Consider the following 23,903-nt stretch of genomic DNA (forward strand, 5'->3'; position numbering starts at 1 on the left):
TATACTAGAAAAAAATTGAGTGAAATATAGTTTTAAAAAAGTATATTCACATATGTATATTCACTAAAGGCAGACCACAGTCAAAAAAGAGTTAGAAAATTCCTTATGAATTTCAAAAGTCTAGTTTGACCCCTGTTGAGCAGTTAGTCAAGAAAGAACTTTCACTATGTTAACACACCCCTCAGTGGCTTTGTTTCATGGAAGAATTTCCAGTCTGTTATTTTAGTGCTGTGCTACTATGCATTAGATGAACTAGTTTTCCTGGTTGGTTTTCTATTTGTAACATTCAATTGATAATCAACCCAGATTTGTATACAAGATTTGGGACTTTTAAACTCATTACGATGCTTTTTTGTATATACACAGCAAAGAGGCTATTTTCCAAATGATGTTATTTTGCCAACATCATGAATGAGATGCTGCCAATTTGACTGGTTTGTTAAGAAGGTCCTTTTTTTAGTTTCAGGATTTCCTCTTGTAGGTCACAATTTGCTAAGTGTTTTGTTTTTTTTTTAACATGTATGGTGTCTAATTTTATTGAATATTCTTTAACACATCCACAATACCAGTATCTTGATGTGATGCTTCCTCTTTATCAGTGTTGTCCAATAGACCTTTCTGCCATGACAGAAATGTACAGTATCTGCACTGCACTGTCAGGTATAATAGCCACCAGCCCATGAGCCCATGTGGTTACTGAGTTCTTGAAATAAGTGGTGGGACTGAGATAGTGAAATTTGATTTTGTAGAATTTTAATTTAAATAGTCATACAAGGGCTTTGGTTCCTGTATTGAATGACTAATATGTAGGTTAGCAGAAGACCTTTTAATTGGTGTTCATTATAATTTTCTTTTCCTGATCTTTTTCCTTGCCTGCCTTCCTTTCTTTGTTCCTTCCTTCCTTCCATTCTTTTTTCCTCCTTCTCTCCCTCACTTTTCCCTTTTCTCTTTTCTCTCCTTCCCCCATTCCTTCCTTCCTTTTTTCCTTTTTTCCTTCCTTCCTTCCTTCCTTCCTTCCTTCCTTCCTTCCTTCCTTCCTTCCTTCCTTCTTTCCTTCCTTCTTTCTAGCACTGGAGCTCAATCCCAGGGCCTCAGCATGCAAGGAAAGTGCTTTACCACTGAAACACATCCCAGCCTTCAGGAGAGTTTTCAATTAAAGTCTCCTGAAAGAAAACTGGGTGTACAAATATAATAATTACAATTTTAGAAATGGGAGGTCCATCCATGCGTTTAATTCCAGTGGCTTGGGAGTGTGAGGCAGGAGGATCATTAGCTCAAAGCCAGTCTCAATAAATTAGTGAGATCCTGTCTCAAAAAATAAGATCTCTGAATGTGACTCAGCGGTTAAGCTCCCCAGGGTTCACTCTGCAGTTCTAAGGGGAAGATAAGAATTTTACAAATGGGAAATAATGTTTTTGAAATAGTACAAGTTACATATTTTAGCTTCAATTTAAAAGTTTAGTCCTATTCTCAGACTTTATTTACAGGACATTCTGCTATTTTTTTTACTTGAAAACATGGTACTTAAACAAATCTGACTTTTTCAAATGGAAAATAGAATCCACTGAGAGTTAGCTGCCAATTCCTGATAGTATTTAGTTGTAAGTTCCACAAATACAGAAAGGTTTTTTGTTTGTTTTTAGTACTGGAAATTGAACACAGAGCCTTGCACATGTTAGGCAAGCACTTAACTGAGCTTTATTCCAGCCCAGAAAGTGTTTTTAAAGATTTTCTTGTCTCTGTTATCTAGCATGGTGATGGTGTATAGTAAATTGTCATTAAATGTTTGTTTAATTATTGTCATTAAATATCAACAACCTAAAGCTTTAAACTACACAACAGTCCTTAAATCCTACAATCCAATAGTGACATCAGTTCATGTTAGTAGCAAGATGGAGATGGGAACCAGGGCCACAGTGCAGTGATCCCTGGCTGGTAGCTGAAACCTCAGGATGCAAGCTGCATCAGCACAGGGCACTGCCACGTATGGACACATATTTGGAAACAGCCCACTAGAATCAAGGTCTATTTACCCTACAGTCTTAGGTTCAGAGTTAGAAAGGACTTTCCACATGATTTAAACCAACATTCTTTCCCCAGAAGGATTTGTCTTTACAGTGTATTAAACATGGTTGCTATGGTCTGAATATGTTCTTCCCAAATGTATATGTTGTGACAATCACTATTGTGACAGCAGCAAAAGGGAAAATGAGACTTACTATGCTCTCAAAATCAACTTAAATAAATTATGTCTCAATTCTAATGACATATACGTTTTCACTGGTTGATAGTACAGGTAGAAAAAGTATGTAATGTGATTTATAAGTCAAAACGTGTGATTAGGTCATGGAGCTCTATATTTTTTAACAGAATGAATGCCCTTATATAAGAGGCTTCACACATCATTCACATCCCTTTCCCCCCTTCTGCTTTCTGTCAACTGATGACGCAGCAATACACGCCACCTTGGACAATGTGAATATACTTAGTGTTACTTAACTGTACACTTCAAAATGGTCTAAATGGCAAATTGTAAGTGTATTTTACAATAAAAACATCGAAAGATGCATTTTCTATTGTTCAGTGTTTCCTGCTATTATTTAGTAATCACATTCATTAAGAGTACTAAGCAGCCAGGCACAGTGGCTCATGCCTGTAATCCCACTGGGAGGCTGAGGCAGGAGAATTGCAAGTTCAAAGCCAGCCTCAGCAAAAGCAAAAGCAAGGTGCTAAGAAATTCAGTGAGACCCTACTCTAAATAAAAAACAAAATAGGGTTGTGGATGTGGCTCTCTGGTACCCAAAAAAAAGCAGCACTAATCAAAATTTCACAACCTGTATTTGAGATTCAATTCTGCTTGCTGCATCTCTGAAAACTAAAAGCATGTCACTTAGCTAAGCCTCAGTTTCCTCATCTGTAACACAGGAATTATAAAATGCTTACTTACCCATTAGAAGTTTTGTGAAATTTCAACTTGGTAAACTCTAAATACACAAAGCTCAATAAATGTTAACTCTGATTTTATTTTTAAGTTTTCAAACCAATATGATTCTTGTACTTTGTATAAAGAAGGCTAAAAACTGGCTTTAGCATTAAAAAGTCCATTTGTTCATTTCTCCTTAGTCCTTAATGTTATGGAGAACTATAATAAGATTACATGCCCTAAAACACATTTCATATTATAGTCAAGTGGTGAGCCCATGTGTTGACCACTGAGTCAATAGTTAATAATCTTAAAGTATCATACTCCAAGAGGCAAAAATTTCAGAGAAGCCACAATAACTTATTGTACTTGAAATAATTTACATATAATAATGTGTGTATAAACCTATACATACAATTTTTATCAAGTATAATATGATCATACAAAAACATTGACTCACAATATAGTTCACACATACCAAGAATGCTATTTTATTTTTGTCCCTTTTACATCATATTTTAGGCAAGATGATGAAACCCAGAAAATAACAGGAATGGTCTAGTTTATAAAAACTGGGTATTTTATAAGTGAAACACATTCAGTCATCTACATCTCTGAAATTGCAAACAATGTGACTTAATATACTCTCAAAATGAACTTAAATAAATTATTGCTCAATTCTAATGACATATACATTTTCACTAGTTGATAGTCCAGGTAGAAAAAGTATGTAAAGTGATTTATAAGTCAAAAGATTTCATACAAAAGGATTTTGGGGGGTGGGTACTGAAAATTGAACTAAGGGACACTCAATCATTGAGCCGCATCCCCACTCTTTTTATGAACTTTATTTAAAGACAGGATTGCTAAGAGTTTTGCCATTGGTAAGGCTGACTTTCTACTTGAGATCCCACCTGTCTCAGCCTCCCATGCTACTGGGATTGCAGGCATACATCCAAAGGCATGGTTTTAACCAAACCCTCATAATGTCAGGAGAAAATGCATTGAAATTAAAAATATGTGAAGCACGCATTTTTTAAGACCATTATAAAAAATACAAAACAGGTTAAAAATGTCATAAAATAAAAATTTATACAGATAAAGTTAAGGGGTTAAAAACTATCAAATGTATTAAAATCATTTAAAGTCAAATAAGACATAATTTATCTATATAATTTAAATTATAATATTATATAAATATATTGCATGTTATATAATACATATATAATATAAATTAAATACAATATATTTATATAACCTTCTAATTTATATTATATATAATACATTTATTTTATCATATATACATATAATAAAAATATATAAAATATATATATAAATTTTATGCATATTAATATATAAATATATATTCATAATATATCATATATAATTTATTTAATATACATACTTATATATTTATCTATAAATTATATATATTAATATATAAATATATAAGTATGTATATTATATAAATTATATATTACATATCAAAATGTTTATGATTCATATGTATTTAATATGAATTATACATAATATATGAAATATGTGTATATTATATACACATAATAAAATAAAATATAAATTAAATATATAAATATTATTTTATTATCTATAACATATTTATTATATATCATATAATATATTTAGATTTATATTAATTTATATTATGTTGCATATCATTGTAATGTAATTATATAATAATATAATTTCTATTATTAATAAGATAATAATACAATTATTATATTAGTATAATTAATATTAATATGATATATAAAACATGGATTATGTTATAATTATATATAAACAACTTATATCATATAGATATATATAAATCTATTATATGTAGTATATAATAAATAATACATAATATATAATATATAAATATATTATAATTTAAATTATACAGTTTAGTTATTTGGCTTTAGATGGTTTTAATGCTTCTGATAGTGATTTATCCCTTAGCTTTATCTGTACAAATTTTTATTTTATGACAGTTCCAAACTTTTAGTATTTTTTTTTTTTAATAACAAACATTTATTGGTGTCACTTATGGTAGAAAAAAGTTCCTATAGCAGATGTGCATGACCCAATCGTTAAATAGAACATTTCTGAGGTGAACACACATCCTACCCACATTTTTATATCCAGTTTTTTAAGATAGCCAATTCCTCCTCTCTCTCTTCCCCAAAACATGTGAGCAACTGCTAATGGAAAGCAGTAAACAGCCACTTGGGCTATAGCATTTTCAACTCCACTCTGAGGTGAAGATTCCAATTACATTTGAGACTTAAGTTCTCTTGGTTTTCTCCTAAGGAAAGTTCTGAGACCAGTATTTACAATATTACAGCACTAGCAGATCAGTGTCTTCAACTCGTCTCTTTCTGCTGTAGCCTCTTCACCAGTTGGGGGAGGGCCTACACTTCCATAGAATTTGCTGATAATTGGCTGAACAATTTCTTCTAGTTCCTTTTTAGTTTTGAAGTCTTCAATGTCATCTTCTTGGTGGCTTTCCAGCCATTCAATCTTTTCCTCTACAGCTTTTTCCATGGTCTCCTTATTTTCAGAGGAAAGTTTGCCTCCCAACTTTTCTTTATCTCCAATCTGATACTTTAGAGAGTAGGCATAGCTTTCCAAGTCATTCCTAGTATCAAGGCACTCCTTGCATCTTTTGTCTTCCTCAGCAAGCTTCTCAACATCATTAACCATCTTTTCAATTTCTTCAGGTGTCAGGCAATTTTGGTCATTGGTAATTGTAATCTTATTTTTGTTCTCTTTACCTTTGTCTTCAGCTGTCGCCCCCAAAAATAACATTCACATCTATCTCAAAAGTGACTTCAATCTGGGGGACCCCACAGGAGGAATTCCAGTGAGATCAAATGTACCCAGAAGGTGGTTGTCTTTTTTCAGGGGTCCTTTACCTTCATAGACCTTGATTGCAACAGTAGGTTGATTATCAGAAGCTGTAGAAAAGATCTGAGACTTCTTGGTGGGTACCACAGTGTTCTGAGCTGATTCTTGACTGTATCGAGGATCAGATGTTCTTCTTCAGGGGTGAAGGCCACATAATAAGGCCTGATGCACTTTCCCTGATCATTGGAGATGATCTCCACTGGCCATTCTTGAACGCCCTGAAGCAGGAGTAAGTGGTCCCCAGGTCGATGACGACCATGGTACCCATGTCCTTTTCTTGTCATCCTGCTCAGCCATGCTGCGCAGAGCAGCAGCAGAACCACAGCCACCAGAGAGAGCTTTATCTTGCCCTAGCTGTTGGCCACTTGCTCTCGTCAGCAGACAGCCAGAAGTCGCAGGCAATCCAGCAATAGGCTGAAGCTGACAGCAGTGAGGTTACAGGTCTCTTAAACTCAAGATGCCTCAACTCTGTTTGTCTGTGTTGTCTCTGCCAATGTCTCAAACTTTTTAGTATTGAAGTGCATTTTCTTTCTACAATTGTATTAATTACCATATGTAAAAATTGACAAGTAGAATTCTAGTAAACACAGATTCACAAGCTTTTACGCCACTATGTAAATATTTAAAAAGTTAAGTGAATTGCCAATGAATCCACACATGCTATAACAACACAAGTGGTCAAAGATGCACTAGAACATTATGTGGGAAAAAAATATATTCATACCCAATCAAGATTTTTCAGGCACTTGCATTCAGAAGCATTTTATGAGTCAGCACCAGGTTTGCTCCAAAATAAAGCTCATTTTTCCCTACTGCCCCTCTTTGTTGAGAACAATATTATACATTAAAGATGCATTTACATGAATCATTTTATAGAGAAAATTATTTTAAATTTTAAATTATAATACTTATTTTATGCAAAACTTCAAAAACACAGAATTTAAAGACAATACCAGTGAGGCACTATCATTCTATATGACTAAAACACTATCATTCTATATGACTAGCAAACACAATACAAGGCCAAAAGGCAAAATATAAACTTTGAAAATCCTATACAAAAGTGGTTCTGTTACAACATTCTTTCATAAAATAAACACAATAATAAAACGAAACAAGAAAAAGAAAAACTGAATTTTGACAACCTACACAAACTGTGGCATTTCAAATTCAAGGTCTTGTACCTCTTCCATTTGTTTTAGCCTGAGTCCCTGGCACATTGGATTCATGTCAGGCAGGCCAACCTCCTCACAGTTCTCTTTAGGCTCAGCAGCTGGTTTCAAAGCATAAGCTGATGTGCTGTCTGCCTCTGGAACAGATTTCTCCACATGACTCAGGGGAGTAAGAGCTGTGCTAGGAGGCACTGTTGCTGAAGGTGAAGCTGGTCTCTCCTCAGTCCCCCTGACTTTGCTGGTCAGGATAGGTGGTTTGTAAAATGTTGTCCCGAGATGGGGCTGCAGTATTCTGGGTGCTCTTGCAGGAGCAAGACGGTGAGAATGAGAAGACAGTCTCACTGGTGCCTCTCTTGCTGAACTGGCTGGTGTGTTGGGCTGTGTGGCACCGTTGGAATGATCACCACTATCATTGATGCTCATTGTCACTTTTTCCTGGAGTACACTTGGCACAATCACTGCACTCATGCCAGTTAAGTTCTTTAGTTCACATTGTTGTTCCTGAGTTTTTTCTGAAATCTGCTGATCAAAACCATTAATTTGGGAGCCAACAGTAGTAGAGGTGTCTTTTATATTAAGTCCTTCAAAGGTAAGATTCTGGCAAAACTTGTCTGAATTGACATTTCCCACATTTCTCCTGTTTTTCTCATTAGGAGAGCTTGCAAGATGGAACCTATCTACAGGCAAACAGCAACATCTGATCTTGGTGCTTGGCATAGGCCTCTGTATATCATTTGTTGTCACATCAGATTTCAGACTAAGTGGTTTCGTGGTTTTACACATATTGTCCATCTTTTGTGATGATGATTCAAGTTCTTTGTGATCTGAAAAAGAAGAGATTTTTTTTTTAACTTCATGAAGCTTGGTTAATAAGGAAGTGTGGTTATTATGAATGGGCATTCTCTCAAACAACAGAGACTTACATATTTTTTCAACAGTATTTTCTCAGTCATCTATGCAGAGGAATTAAAAATCCATACAATATTAAAGGCACATTTTTAATTAAAGCATTACTTTTTAAAATTTATCTTAATAGTATAAATAGTCACAAAGCACATAAAATTAAAAAAAAAAACCTTCCTGTAGTAACTTGTTTTAATATACTACCCATGAATGAATATTTTCTGTGTTAAGACTTTCCTGATTTCAACAGGCAGACAATGGTGACTCTAGAACAGTAACACTATTCTGTACACCAACAAACTCCATGACCTGAATCCCAAGGACTTTGCCTGTCACTTAATCTGCTTTCCAGCTACATTCTGTCCATACTGAGGGCAACACACCAGAGAGGACTTGGATGCTTTCCCAGCTGATCCACTAATACATGGCAACATCCTCTACACAAAGGAAGGTTGAAGAGCTGTTAGAATTGCCATTGTGCTACTGGTTCTGGAGACTCCAGACTTACCTCCTTCTCTTTCTCCTCTAGTCTGGTCCCAAGGTCCCTGTTTTCTCACCTACAACCCTAGCATCTCCCACTCTGTCTTTGCTGCATGTGCCTTAGAAGCTCCTGTTACTAGAAAGGTGCAGCCCTCTGGCCATGATCCTCTTCTCCCTGCTGAGAAACATCAGACAATTGTGTGCCTTGCCACTGGTCTGATGGCTTTCCAACAGCCCTGTTCATAGCCCACAGTCCTCATCCCTGCCACCTGGTCCTTCTCCCACATCCTTGGGCAGTGGTTTGAAGACAGGTGCACAGCAGCATCACTTGATGATGATCGCAGGTCATCATCTCATCTGACCTCCTTCCTCACCTGAGGCTGCTGGCCTCTCTTCCCTGGTTCTCAGGCAGTGCTCATGTGATTTGCTGTCCTGGGCCCTTCTCCACATTGATAGAAGGGAGCTGAGCCATTGTGGTTGGATGGCAACCACCAAAACATATTTACAGTCCTGCAGAACTTCTAGCACCACTTCTAGCTGCCTGGGTGCTGTCTCAGCTCCTGCTCCAGTTCTGCCCTGGGCAAGCCTAATGCACTAGCCCTACCTGCCTTCTTCTGTCAAGACAAACTCCTATGTGTAGATATGTTGGCATGCGTTGTTAATGATCTTCTAAAAAAAAGGTTCAGAATTACCTGGTATGTAATGAAAATTTCAAATATTTTAAAATTATTTATTGTTATTACTATACCTAGCTGGGAATCCAATTTCATTGGACAGCAAAACAAGGTTACATTTAGGAATGAGACAGGATGAGGTTCAAATCCTGAATCAACAATAATTTAAGGACATGACCCTTGGCATTATTTACCTTCCTGAGACTGTTAACTATGGCTTAAATGAGGCCAAGGTTCATAGCACAGAAGTGCTGATAAGATCAAATCAGATAAATGGAATCAGTGAGTCCAGTGTTTTTCTTTGCAGAGAGGAAATGGACTCTTTGTTTTCAGACTTTCTCAGGCTACACTTATTGATATTTCATTAATTTTATATATCAAATTTAACATTTATGACTATATATTGAAAAATTCAGATTAAGCTCTACTAGAGCAGTAAGGAATGGAAGGTTTTCAACCCCCTTACCAGAAATGATACACTGAAATAAAACGATTAAAAACAGTGAACAAAAAGACTGGAGCCAAGAAAATGGAAGACATGTGTGCTTAATGTGCTAAAGTTAGGCCACAGGTAAAGGGACATCAAAAAACTTTAGGAGTCTTTTTTTTTTTTTTTTTTTTTGAGTTTCAGGAGTCCAGCTTTTTTCTGTTTTGACTTTAATTGATGACAAAGAAGTGAAGGTGAAAACAAATCTCAGAAAGAGAACAAAAATAATTTATGAATTTCAAGATATCTTTTTACAAGAGAGAAACAAAGCATGATATTCATTTAAATGACATTCACTAAACTTTCTCAATGGCTAGAAAAGTTAACTAATAAAACCTTGAAGTTTGAACTTACCTCAACTTAATACCCCTTGTTTTTTTTTAAAGGATGAGTATTGTAGATGGACACAATATTTTTATCTTTATTTATTTGTTTTATATGGTACTGAGGATCCAACTCATGGCCGCACACATGCCGAGGCAAGCGTTTTACCACTGAGCTACAAGCCCAGCCCTCACCTTGGTTTTTAATCACGACTTCTTGGCAAGGTTTGAAATATGCAAGGATATATGTTACATGACCACTCACCAATGAGACATGCATCCCATTTTTCCAATGCATTTTGCTTGCGTTCTGATTCCTCAAATGATGTAGCCAATTCATAATTTTTAATTTCAATATCTGCAGTGTGAATATCCTATTGAAACAAGAAAAGTTTTAAACTAAAAGCAAAACACATCTCAAAACAAACAGTTCAAAGACTATTAACTTGTTAACATAAACATCACAAATTTAATGCAATTCTGTAATGGTCAAAACTCACTTGCTTCATAGAAAAATATTGTGACTTTGTGGAATGTTCTGTTGATATTACGGGTTTGCAAGGAGGGCTTTTATCCACCCGAGGTGCAACAACGTCAGTACTAGATGAAACATTTTGTGGCTCTAGGGACCCATCAAAGATCATCTCTGCATTGGTAATGAGGAATTCGACCAACAGGGCCTGATTGGCATATGCAACAAGAGAGGAGGAGATGGTACCAGGAGTGGTTGTAGGCCTGGGCCTCATGACACAGGGTCCAAATACCACCCCCAAGTTTTTTGAGTTCATCAGGTTTTCTTCAGAATGGTCTGCAACCCTGAAAAGAAGAACACATAAAGTGTATGAGATTTGCCTAATAGATGTCTTTAATGTTAGTTTACTATGACTTGAGAAGGTTGGAGAAAACTCGGGCTATAGATGACTACAAAACGTTTGTCAAGGGTCAAGTTTGGTGGGTCCAGGGAAAGAATCCTTTGTTTCATTATGATACTTACCACACACCAAACTGAGTTTCAGAGTACTATATTAGGATAAAATGCATGTAAGTAGAAGGAACTACTGAACTCAGTAGCAGAAGGAAGAAAAACACCTCTAAAAATTGCTCCATCATTGTATGTGGGATATACTCCCCGTTCCAGTATAAGAACTGGAAACTGAAACAGCACTGTCATTTTCTCTCTCACTGCCCAGTTAGTTTTCTTTTTTAAAAAAATAATTTTTACCTAGAGATGGACACAATACCTTTATTTTATTTATTTGTTTTTATGCAGTGCTGAGTATCAAACCCAGTGTCTCACATGTGCTAGGCAAGTGTTCTATCACTAGCCACACTCCCAGCTGCCCACAGCTAGTTTTCTAGCCTGGATGGTTCTCTCTCCTGAACACCTCTCTGTTCTATTGCCACTATCAATGTTCTGGTTTTACTTCAAACACTCTCAGCTTGATATTTCTATGACTATCCAAAGAAATCTGTCTCTGCCTGGTTTAGCTATCAGGATGATACTAGATTCATCTATGGGTAAAGAAGCTGTGATTATATATATATATATATATATATATATATATATATATATATATATATATATATATATATAGTGAATGGGGTAGCTTTGCTATTTGTCTTTCAGAGGATTCACCACTGATGTATAGAAATGCATTTGATTTATGGGTATTAATTTTATATCCTGCTACTTTGCCAAATTCATTTATTATTTTAGAAGTTTTCTGGTGGAGTTTTTTGGATCCTCCAAGTATAAAATATGTCGTTGGCAAAAATGGTAATTTAAGTTCTTCTTTTCCTATTTGTATTCCCTTGAATTTCTTTCACCTAATTGCTCTGGCTAGAGTGGCAAGGATTATGTTGAACAATTTTTAGATGGAATGCTTCCAATTTTTCTTCATTTAGAATGATGTTAGCCTTAGGTTTAAAATAGAGAGCTTTTACTATGTTGAGGTATATTCCTACTACCCCTAGTTTTTCTAATAGTTTGAACATGAAAAGGTACTGTATTTTGTCAAATGCTTTCTCTACATCAATTGATATAATCATAGGTTTCTTCTCTTTAGGTTTATTGATGTGATGAATTACATTTATTGATTTCTGTATGTTGAACCAACCTTGCATCCCTGGAATACACAACTTGATCATGGTGCATTGTTTTTTTTTTCATATGTTTTTGTATGTGGTTTGCCAGAATTTTATTGAGAATTTTTGCATCTATGTTCATCGTGTAGTTATGGGTCTGAAATTTTCTTTCCTTGATGTGTCTCTGGCTGGTTTGGGTATCAGGATGATACTAGCTTCACAGAATGAGTTTGGAAGGGTTTCCTCCTTTTCTATTTCATGGAATAATTTGAAGCCCTTCAAGATATGAATAGTTAAAAAAACTGTGGTATATATACACAATGGACTATTACTCAGCATTACAAGGGAATAAAATAATGGCATTTATAGGTAAATGGATGGAGTTGGTGAATATCATGAAGTAAGCCAATCCCCCAAAATCAAAGGCCAAAATTCTCTCTGATAAATAAATGTTGATACATAATTGGGTTCCTGGGGATGGAGGAACATTGATTGGGCTCAGGAGAGGGAAGGAAGAGGAGGGGTATGGGGTAGGAAAGATGGTGGAATGAGACAAACATCATTACCCTAAGTACATGTATGACGGCACATGTGGTATGATTCTACATCATGTACAGAGAAATGAAAATTTGTGCTCCATTTGTGTACAATGGATTGAAAAGCATTCTGCTGTCATGTATAACTGATTTGAACTAATAAATTTTTTAAAATTTTTATTTTATTTATTTATTTGTATGTGGGACTGAGGTTCGAACCCAGGGCCTTGCACAATCTCTACTGCTGAGCCACAATTCCAGCCACAAAAAATAAATTTAAAAAAAATTAAAAAAGGAGATCTTAATTACTGTCAGAAAGGTCTAGCAGGCAAATCTGAATATGTGAAATTCCTGATTCCAAGTTCTTTAGTGGGCATAGAAACACCTTGGTCAACTAATCTGCCAGGTAGGTAAGATTTTTTATCAAGTCTCTAGGAAGGGTAGCACAGTTCCTGCTACTGCTTGCTATATTGTAGCCTAATGAAATCAAATTTTCTAAATGCAAAATGCTTTCTTGTGTCTCCATGTCATTTCTCTCTGCCTCATATGCTCTTCTGCACATTCAATACCAAATCACCACTCAGTTCTTAAAATCAGACACAAGGCCTTTTGCCTCTTCTGCTCTATTCCTACCCCCAAAACTTCCTCTGCATGCCTACAAGCTGTGCACAGCTACTAGAAAAAGGATGATGGTGAACTGTGGTTATATACAGACCTGTACCCCAAGAGGATAAGCCCACAAATAGCAGAAACCCTATATTTCCACCCTAGTTTCCCCAGCCAGAGCCTGGCACACAGGAAGCATCTGAGGGAACCATGTTTGCTGCATGAACATGTATTCAATGTCTCCCTTTCCCAACACATAATAAAAACATCCTAAAAATCATTTTGAAAATCATAACAATATAAATGTACTGAATACTATTGCCCTGTTGAATTAAAAATGGCTAAGATGGTATAAAAATTCTTACCTCTTAAGATGGATGATAAGGTAATGTAGAGTGTTAAAATTGAACGGTGGCAATTTTCTTACAAGGTCCTTGGTTTTGAGAAAAATTTGGTTGATATCTGTACACATATTTGGAGATGTGTTGTCTTCAGAGTTGTCCCTTTTGGTGTCCTGTTCTTGGTTAATTTGTTGGATGACATTTGCAAGCTGCATAAATTCCTGGTACCATTGGAATAAAACCAATGGTTCTGGTAGCTAAAGAAACAAAATTATATTAAAAATACCTTTGGGCTGAGGTTGTGGCTCAGAGGTAGAGTGTTTGCCTAGCACATGCAGGGGCCTGGGTTTGATCCTCAGCACTACATAAAAAATAATAAATAAAATAAAGGTATTGCATCCCGCTACAACCAAAAAATAAATATTTTGAAAAAATCTTCTGCCTGTTTTCTTTGTTAAATTCAACTATAAGTGAGACTCAAATAATTTAGCATGTCCCCTTTAGATTAACAAAATTTTCTAAAGTCAATCTGTATTTATTGATATCATTTTCAGTATTGGGGATTGAACCTAGGACCTCAAGCATGCTATGCAAGCACTCTAGTACTGAGCTTCATCCCTGCCCATAAAATATAATATATATGTTTGGTAGAGAAGTGACTTAGAAAGCAAATCAAAATCTTGACTATAAATTATATTTATGTTAATAACAAATTAATGGATAATGAGTGAAATTCTAAACTTTAAATGAAGTTTAAGCTTTAAGCTTCATTATGGGATTTTAAAACTCTTCTATTCACATCTGCCCCCCAAATATATAATCTTCAGCTGTTTTACTGGAACAAACATAGAATAGTGAACAGAATCTATAAAATGAATCAGAAACCCATGGATTTTATGAGTAAGGGGTAAAAATATCAAAGTGCTAAAGGGCACAGATTTTACTTAGGCAAGAATGAAGATCAGCACAAGATAATAGACCTACAAAAACATACTGTCAACATCTCATGAAACTTTCAAACAGGCTGATTTGCCATGAATAGGTCAAAAGAAGTTCTTACAACAAATATCCACTGCCAAAATGAATTTTAATGTTTCTACTGACCTACAATAAAAAATTCAGTGAATCGTTGGCTACCTGATGTCCTATAATATCTGTGGGAAGTTAAGGTGTTGTCCTGTGATCAGTTTCTATCTTCAACCACTCTGGGATCTGAAGCAAGTCACATCACCTCTTGGAGCTTTAGGTCAATGAGTCAGATAAAGGCTACTCTCTAACACTATTGCAAGAATTGAGCACACTTTGCCAAATGAAAGTCTTAGACATATAAAATTCCTCAACAGAATGCAAGTTTATTGTATTGGACCCAATTCATCTCCTTTCCCTGACTGACTAAACAAGGTTAAGGATGACACATTATGAGACTTCCAGTCATTCAAAGGTATCAACCTCCATTTCTCAGTTGAGGAATCTGTAGAATGTGATTAAAGGGTTATCAATGCTTTCCTGGGCTAACATTGTAGACCCAGCAATTTATACTTAATTTCTTTCCCTCCTGCAATTCCACTAAAATACAGTAGGCTCATAAGGACTAGGAAAATAGAGAAAACAAAAAGCAACAATTCACAAGTAGAAGAGCAGATGAATAAGTCCTGATGCAGCATTTCCAAGAGAACTGACTCTTTGTCACTCAACATGATTTTCAGAATCCTAAAGGGATGTGGACAATCACTACCAGGTCCTCTGATCTTGGCTTAGGTTGCAGGTGGGCCAGCTGAGAAAGCTTAGCTCTCTATAGAATCCTGTCTCCACTCCATGTACTAGGGCAATCTCCTTTCTAAAACTCTGGAAAATTTTTCTCTGGGCAATGGGATACAGAGGCTCTCTGAATCGAGGCAATGCCAAACATAAGGAACAGAGAGGTAACTGTTTTCAAACAGGGATATGTTGGCTATATGCACACTGAAAGCCCAGATCCTACAGTCTTAGTAACCCTGGCTTCCACAGTATTGGTACTGCATCTCTAGGCAAGGAAAAAACCCTTTCCTGGGGGACTGGGGTTGTGCCTCATGGTAGGGCACTCATCTGGCATGTGTGAGGCACTAGGTTGGATCCTCAGCACCACATAAAAATAAATAAATTAATTAAAAGTATTGTGTTCATCTACAATTAGAAAAAATGCCTTCCCAGGAGGATCACACCAGTGCCAGAACAGGGAACTAGAGACATGTAGTTAGGCATATACCAAACAGTCCACCTAGACCACTTTATAGTAAAGTTCAAAGTTTTTAAAAAGCCTTGATGTGTTCAAGTGCTTCCAAAGTGATTTCAAGTCCAAACTCATGTAACTAGACACCATGAAAGACAAAAATCAAAATGGGTGGAAAAAGAACAAAATGAAGTGCCAGCATCTAAAATGATGCTGTCAATATGCTGGCAACTAGTCAGATATGGTGAAAGAGTACTGGAAATGCAACTGATCTAAATTGAGATGTGTTCTAAATGAAAAATAGATACCAGATTTCAAAGAAAAAGAGCTGCAATACAAATACATAAATAAACAAAATACCTCATAATTTGAAAAACTAGATATTCAAAATGTTAAATGATATGTTAAAATTCACTTCACTTTATTTTTAATTTTTATGTTGCTATAGAAAATTTAATGTTATATATGAGGGTCACATTGTATTTCTACAGAGGTTAGAGGCCAAATAGAGAAAAGAACCCTTAATGAGAAAAATCTATGAACATCCACAATAAAAGAGCATCATATAATCATTTAAAAAATGTGATCAAAAGAATAGAAAATCAGACTTCTTGAATATTAAAACATGATCTCACAAATGGAGTAATTTACTTATTCAAGAAGAAAAAGACAAGGAAATGTCTTAGAAAGTTTTTGAAGAAAAAAAGAACAATAAAGAAAAGGTAAGGGAACTGGAGAACAAGTATACTTGCCAAGCAAGTGCAAGACCCTGAATTTTTAATCCCCACGAGTACAAATAACAAATTTATAAATATTTATATGTGTGTTTGTGTATGGTACACACACACATCTCCAAAGAAGAGCTTCAAGTACAAGGGTGGGAGAATGGCAATAAAAATCAAGAAAAGTTCCAAGAACTAAAGTGCTCACAACTGACGGAGCTCATGGAGTGGCCAGAATACTGGATGGAAATATATCCACATCAAAGTACATCATTATAAAATCTTAGAATAATGAGGGGGGTGATGACATAGTCTATACCAATGAAAAATATTCAATATAAAATATTTTTGCTCTTTGCATTTGATGGTAGGTTTAGAATAAAACTTTAACATTTTGTAAATAAAATTTCAACACTTCACAGATATCGTGTGAAGAAAATTCGCACAGATCTACTAAATGCCTTCCACTTTCCAGAGCTCGACACAGGATTGCGATTTTTGCCTTGTTGCCACTGACTCTATAGATTCCCTTGAAGAGAAAAGAAAAACAGAATGCAATATTTCACTTTAGTACAAAGGGCTAAATGCAGACATCTAGACAGAGTTGATGTATCTACTTCAATTTTTATTAGTATTTAAAAAATACAAGTTGAAGTCAAATAAATTAACATTTTCCAAATAAATGTGAATAAATTTAGTTATTACAAATGGAGAGTGCTGATTTTCTTAAAATCTCTTTTTCATTAAATCAAATCACAAAGGCATTTATGTTTTTAGAGTTTTAAGAGTAAACAACATACTTGTAAACTCAAGGCAGTCCTTTCGATTTCTGAAGTACACATTTTGATTATGAAAGGAATGCCATCTGGCTCCTTTTTGGCAACACAGGACAATTCTGCTCCAAATAGGTGTATTTTCCCCCGAAGTTTACGATGTCCGCAAACGATGGTTAAGTTTGCCATGCATTTTTTATGGCAGATAAGAAGACACTATAAGAAAATGATATTTGAAAACTGATTGACTCACCTTAAAATTATTCACAACTAAGCAAAATACAGGCCGACTAATAACGACAAAAATAAGTGAAAAAGTACTATTTGTGGTTTGTGAATTACATTTAACAGGAAAACAAATAAGAAAACTACAAAAATAAACTGTGGGACTTTATTAAACATGTACTGGCAAGCTAGGTGTGATGGCATATGCCCATGATTCCAGCTACTTGAGGGGTTGAAACAGGAATTTCACAAGTTAAAGGCCAGACCAATCTAGCAAGAGCCCATTTCAAAGCACAATTTTAAGAAAAAGTGTATGGGCTGGAGATGTGGCTCAAGTGGTAATGCACTCCCCTGGTGTGCGCAGGGTGCTGGGTTGGATCCTCAGCACTACATAAAAATAAAATTTAAAAAAAGATATTGTGTCCACCGAAAACTGAAAAATAAATATTAAAAATCTCTCTCTCTCTCTCTCTCTCTCTCTCTCTGTGTGTGTGTGTGTGTGTGTGTGTGTGTGTCTCTCCCTCTCTCTTTCTCTTTTCTCTCTCTAAAAATATGGCATGTGCAAGACCCTAAATTTAGTTCCCAGGAGTACAAACAACAAATTTATATATATTTAAATGTGTGTTTGTGTGTGGACACACACATCTCTAAATAAGTAAAATCATAACAAAAAAGTATATAGCAAAAGAAAAAATTGTGATTCCAAAAAGATCTTACCTCTTGGCATTTAAGACCTTGAAATATGACAATGTGTTCACAGTATCTACATCTTGCTGGATATCTCCATTTTCTGAATTTATGGGTGGCAGCTGCTTTTGCCATTAATGATTGCTGAAATGTTCCAAGGGATCTGGGTCCTTACAACAGAAATGTTAGTATGTAAGAAGGGTAAAATGACAAAAACATATACCACATGATATTGTACATGGAATAATTTTTAGACTTTGAGATTACTTATATATTACAAAAAGCTATTATTTTGAATTTCTAACATAAAAAAGCATCTCATTTATTGATCTCTTATAAAACACACATTTTTTTCTTTTTTTATTTACTTATGACAGTGGAATGTATTACAATTCATATTACACATGTAGAGCACAATAGTTCACATCTCTGGTCATATGCAAAGTATATTCATACCAATTCGTGTCTTCATACATGTATTTGGCATAATGATGACCTTCTCATTCCACCATCATTTCTAACCCCATGTTCTCTCCCTTCCCCTCGCATCCCTCTGTTTCAGAGTCCTCCCTTGTTCCCCCTCCCTACCCCACTATGAGTCAGCCTCCTTATATCAGAGAGAACATTTGGCATTTGTTTCTTTGGGCTTGCCTAGATTCACAGAGCATTATCTTCTCCCACACCATGCGTTTATCTGAAAATGCCATGATTTTATTCTCTTTTATTGCTGAGTACATAGGATTTTGGAAGAACCCTGCATGTTTTTATACAGAAATTAACAAGTTGATTCTAAAGTTTATATGAAAATGTTAAAGATATTGGAGAGCCAAAGAAATTTTAGAGAATCTAGACTGCTTGACTTTACAACTCACTGTAGAGCTACAGGATTCAAGCCAGTGTGCTTTTGGCCTAGGAAGAGACATGCAAATCAACAGAATAAAATAGAATCCAAAGTAGACTCTCTTGTATTTAGTGAAGCTATTTCTTTTTTCAAAATTCATTTAATTTTTTTAAATACATGACAACACTGGAATGCATTTCAATTCTTATTACACATACAGAGCACAATTTCTTTTATCTCTGGATATAAAGTATGTTCACTTCAGTTTATGCCAGTATATATGTTCTATTTTTTGCATTACAATTCTTAATACACATATATACCGCAATTTTTCATATCTCTGTTTGTATATAGGGTATGTTGACACCCATTTCAAATCTTCATATATGTACTTTGTACAATGATGTCCAACACATTCCACCATCCTCGCTAATCCCCTTCCTCCTCTCTTTCCCTCCCACCCCTCCCTAGAATTAATCTCATCCTCCCATGCTGTTCCTCCCAACTCAACTATAAGTCACCCCACTTATAGCAGAGAAAATATTTGGCATTGTTTTTTAGGAATTGGCTGACTTCATTTAGCATTATCTTCTCCAACACCATCCATTTACCTGCAAATGCCATGATTTTGTTCTTTTATCATGCTGAGTAGTATTACATTGTGTATAAATGCCACATTTTTTTTTGTCCATTCATCCACTGAAGGACATCTAGGTTGGCTCCACAGTTTAGCTCCCATCTTCTCTTTCTACCCCATCTACTGTAATTCATTTCTCTCCCTGATACAAGATTCTTGGTTGGAACCCATTATCTTTCCAGTTTGAAATATGTTGTTCCAGGATCTTCTAGTTCTCAGGGAATATGTTGAAAAATCTGCTGTTAACCTAATCGGTTTACCCCTATGTGTAATCTGATTCACTTCTCTTGTGGCTCTTAAAATTCTCTCCTATTTCTGTATATTGAGAATTTTCATTATAATGTGTCTTGGTATGGGTCTGTTGTGATTTTGCACATTCAGTGTCCTGCAGGCTTCTTGGATTTGGATTTCCATTTCATCCTTCATGTCTGGAAGTATTTCTGATATTATTTCATTGAATAGCTTGCACATTCCTTTGGTTTCGAACTCTGTGCCTTCCTCTATCCCAATGACTCTTAAATTTAGACTTTTTATGCTATGCCATATTTCTTGGGTTTTCTGCACATGGTTTCTTATCATTTTTGCTGTGCTGTCTACATTCTTTTCAAGATAATATACTTTGTCTTCGTGATGTCCTATCTTCTAAGTTGTATTCTCTGCTGGTGATGCTCTCATTTGTGGTTTTTTTTTTTTTTACAAATTTGTTACCAAATTTTAATATATGTATTACCAATGCATTACTATGTGTTTTCATTGGTTAACCTAATGTTTAGTAATTATTGTACATAAAATTTATATAAGGAAATTTATATTAATGAAAAAAAGAAAATATGAAATATAGTGGGCTAGAATGTGTGCATGCATATGTATATAAGGGTTCTAAGATTTTTTACTTGAAAAAAAGGATTCCATTGCTGAAGTAGTAGTATGAAAACCACAGATAAAAACCTGTTTCTAAGATAGGAAACTACCAACAAGAGTAAGAGACTTTCTCAAGGTTACACAATCATCCAAGTGCATCTCCATGTTGATGTGATACAGCTTCCAGTATTCTACTTGCAAAAACAAGAGAGCATTATCTTAGCTATTTGGTAATTAGCTGATCCTATCAGGAGTCAAGTTATTAGCCAGATATTTTTCCTTGAAATGGATTTTATTTTATTTGCATGTCCATTAATTTTTTTTTTTTTTTTTTTTTTTTTTTTTGGGTACTGGGGATTAAACTGAGGAGTGTTTTACCATTGAGCTACCTCCCCAATTCCTCTTTCAGAGACAGGGTCTCACTAAATTGCTGAGGCTGATCTTGAACTTGCAATCCTTCTACCTCAGCCTTCAGAGTCACTGAGATTACAATTGTGGACCACCATGCTCAGCCCTATTAAAATCTTAACGTTCAAAAATTTCTGTCATCAATAGGTAGCAACTTAAATTTTTGGTACTTACAGTTTAGTTAAAGACTATAAAGATGGGGCTTTGCCTTATAAATTAATTTCATTTGTGTTTTTAATTTGGTTCATATTTCTTTCATTTCAAGTAATTCTGTATATATATATATATATATATATATATATATATATATATATATATATCCTCAATCCTCAATCTCCCTGTAGAGGTCATTGTTTCTTGGATTTGTTTATGTAGCTCATTGTCAAAGTGATCTTTCACTATCTGTATTTGTTGTCTAATGTCTTTTCTGAGATTCCAAAACATCTGAATAATGTAAATCCTGAAATCTTTCTCTGTCACTATTTCTGCTGTTTCTAATTATTCTTCTAATGATGCATTGTCTTCAATTGTTTGTGGTATTTTCTTCCCTTGTCTTTTCATGTTGCTGGTATTTCATTCCTGCTCTGTGGGACTGGTGTGTTATTCTTTTTACCCTATAGATTTGTAGTGCTCTTGTATATTCCAAGATCCCTTCTTTGTGGGGAGAGACAATGTTGACATTCCCAAAATAAACAATACATCACCTATGTGTAAATTACTGCTATTAAGACATTCATAGTTAGTTTCAATGTCTAGTAATTCTAGATTCAATTACAATTTAAAATATAATCAGTAGTTTCATAGAAGATGTACACTTTCTTCTGGTGGTGGACAGAGAACTAGAGGTCAGGTATCTGACTTTATGTTAAGGGCAAAAGATGTGAGGGCAATGGATTAATAAAACTTAGGAAATTTGGAGGAGAACTCTAATCAAGAGAGTTAGTAGCAGGGGAATAGACAGGAGGTAATTTAGGGGAGACAAGTATGTGGGAGGACAGTAGAATGCATAAAAACAAACACGTATATGTGTTTAGAAAATTACAAGAAGTAAAAATAGTAAAAATTAGGAGGTTGAAAGAGAAAGAGAGGGAGGAAGAAAAATAAAAAGGAAGTAAAAAAGAGAAAAGAGAGAGAGAGAAGTAAAAAAAAGAGGGGTGGCTTATGCAATTCCTTTATATTATATTATTCTGGTGACTCAGTTCTATTTCATGCAAAGTTCTTGGTTATATGTTGGGGTTGTGAGGACCAGAGGAGGAGGGGTAGAGGAGAAAGAAAGAGGATAATATGGAAGAGAAGAAAACAAAAAACAAAACAAACAAACAAACAACAAAATACTCTCAGAGTTCCCTTTTCTTCTCTTTTAGTAGGTAGAGTTGTCTATTCCAAGCTTGGTTCTCTGCCCTCAGTGTGGTGTAGGTAACCAGTGTGAGAAGACTAAAGCTCTCCCTCTCTTGTCTGGGCTTCCCTAATCTTGGTCTCTCTGAGTTGCTCCTAGGTTTTAGCCCCCTCCCCTCTCTTGCTTATCAGGTCTCATCTGGGGGACCTCACGCCCTCCAACTTAGGATTGCACCAAGTGGGCAGTGTCCTGGTGGCACTGCACTCCTGTTCAACTGAGAGCTGATTTTGTGCTGATAGTTTCTATACCGAGTTATTACAGCTGGGGGAGTGGATTTGGAACCCAGGTACCTGTTCAGTCACAGATCCAGCTGGTAACCACACCCCCCAAAGATGGTGAGAAAGGTCAAGTCAGTCCTTTTCCCAGTCGGGGTGTCTGGTGAGGTCGGGGGAGCTGGGATGTCCTTGTGCTGTGCCTAGAACGTGGTCTGGGGACCTGCGTGGGAGCAGAGCATCCCCTGGAGTTCTGCCACTCCACCGAGGTGCTTAGTTGGTGTCTCTGCTCCCCCACTTGAGAGTCGCGCCTGTGCTCAAACTGTGGGCTTTGGGACTGAAGCCTGGATTCTCACCTGAACACAGAGGCTCTGAGTTCTGCTTGGTGTTCGCAGCTCTGGTGGATTCTGTGAAAATCCGCTGGATGGGGTCCTGTCACATGAACTGAGATGTTGTGTTCCCTCAAGGCAAGACCCCGAGCAGGAGAAGCCACCTGATAGCTTTCTCTGATTCAGGCACAGAGCAGCTTGAAGCAGGATCTCCTCTACTCTGCCACCTTGGATCCCAGTCAACCGATTTCTGTCAGAGATGCCAAAGTAATTCCGTGGTCTTTCAATAAATGGTGCTGAAATAACAGATATCCATAATGCGAGGGATGAACATCAAACCTTATTTCAGTCAACTCTAAAATGAACAGAAACCACACACCTAAACATACAACCTAACACTATCCGTCTTTGAATTCAGGGTTATGAAGGGCAGCTGTCTATTTTTATCAATAAAGGATGTTTTGGGAACACAGCCATGTTGATGTATTGTGTATAATTGCTTTTAAGGATTATTAAATATAATGGTAGTAGAGATAAATAACTGTTCAGGTGTTGATAATCATTTTTGAAACTGAGGTTGTATTCACAGAGTATACTGTTTGGCCTACTTTGATGCCTGCTTGAAATTTCCCATTATGAAAACTTGTTTTTGTTTTTTTAGTCTACCTTCAGATCTACTCTGGGCTATCTCAAGATCATCCCCATAAGCTCCATCACTCTCCTTCCCATTTCTCTCCAGCAAGGCTCAACCAATCCTAAAGTCCCCTGAATGTCCTGTGGAAGCCAGCCATTCATTCTAACATGCTAAGCACAAATGTGACATCATGGTGGTACTCAATGAATATTAGAAAATATATATTATAAGTAAAATTATGGAAGGTTCTGTCTGCATACACCCTGAAGTTGAAACTGAACTTGCCCTTCCCTAACACTTCTATAAACATGTTAATTAGCTCCGACCTCTTCCTTTCAAAGGAAGACTATGGGGCTAGAGTGTAGTTCAGTGGTAGAGTGCTTGCCTAGTGTGCCTGAAGCCCTGGTTCAATATGTAACACCACAACAAATAAAATAAAAAGGAAGACTGTGACATTTGAAAACTTTCTCAGCAATACACTCTGAAACTTTCTTCAAGAAAAATAAAACTCTTATCAAGGGAGGCATTATTG

The 23,903-nt window shown here is 35.8% G+C and overlaps 1 protein-coding gene across 1 annotated transcript; it reads right to left on the minus strand.

The window, feature by feature from the left end:
- Positions 1–6,975: 6,975 nt before the first annotated feature.
- Positions 6,976–18,580, minus strand: LOC143404335 (rho GTPase-activating protein 29-like). The gene is made up of 8 exons (XM_076862534.2): positions 18,576–18,580; positions 18,084–18,216; positions 17,169–17,357; positions 16,760–16,897; positions 13,462–13,694; positions 10,370–10,685; positions 10,135–10,243; positions 6,976–7,826 (listed from the first exon to the last, which is right to left on the minus strand). The coding sequence occupies exons 1-8, from the start codon at positions 18,578–18,580 to the stop codon at positions 6,976–6,978; spliced, it is 1,974 nt and encodes a 657-aa protein (XP_076718649.2).
- Positions 18,581–23,903: the final 5,323 nt, after the last annotated feature.

Source organism: Callospermophilus lateralis, unplaced genomic scaffold, assembly GCF_048772815.1.
Source record: "Callospermophilus lateralis isolate mCalLat2 unplaced genomic scaffold, mCalLat2.hap1 Scaffold_1149, whole genome shotgun sequence".
Taxonomy (NCBI): domain Eukaryota; kingdom Metazoa; phylum Chordata; class Mammalia; order Rodentia; family Sciuridae; genus Callospermophilus; species Callospermophilus lateralis.

Bases quoted from the DNA above. Each gene is read 5' to 3' on its own strand.
- LOC143404335 (XM_076862534.2), bottom strand. The intron at 16,898-17,168 runs GTATGTTGTTTA...TTTCTCTTCAAG, and splicing joins GGACTGCCTTGAGTTTACAA to GGAATCTATAGAGTCAGTGG. The intron at 13,695-16,759 runs GTTAAAGTTTTA...TTGTTTCTTTAG, and splicing joins TGAAATTTTATTTACAAAAT to CTACCAGAACCATTGGTTTT.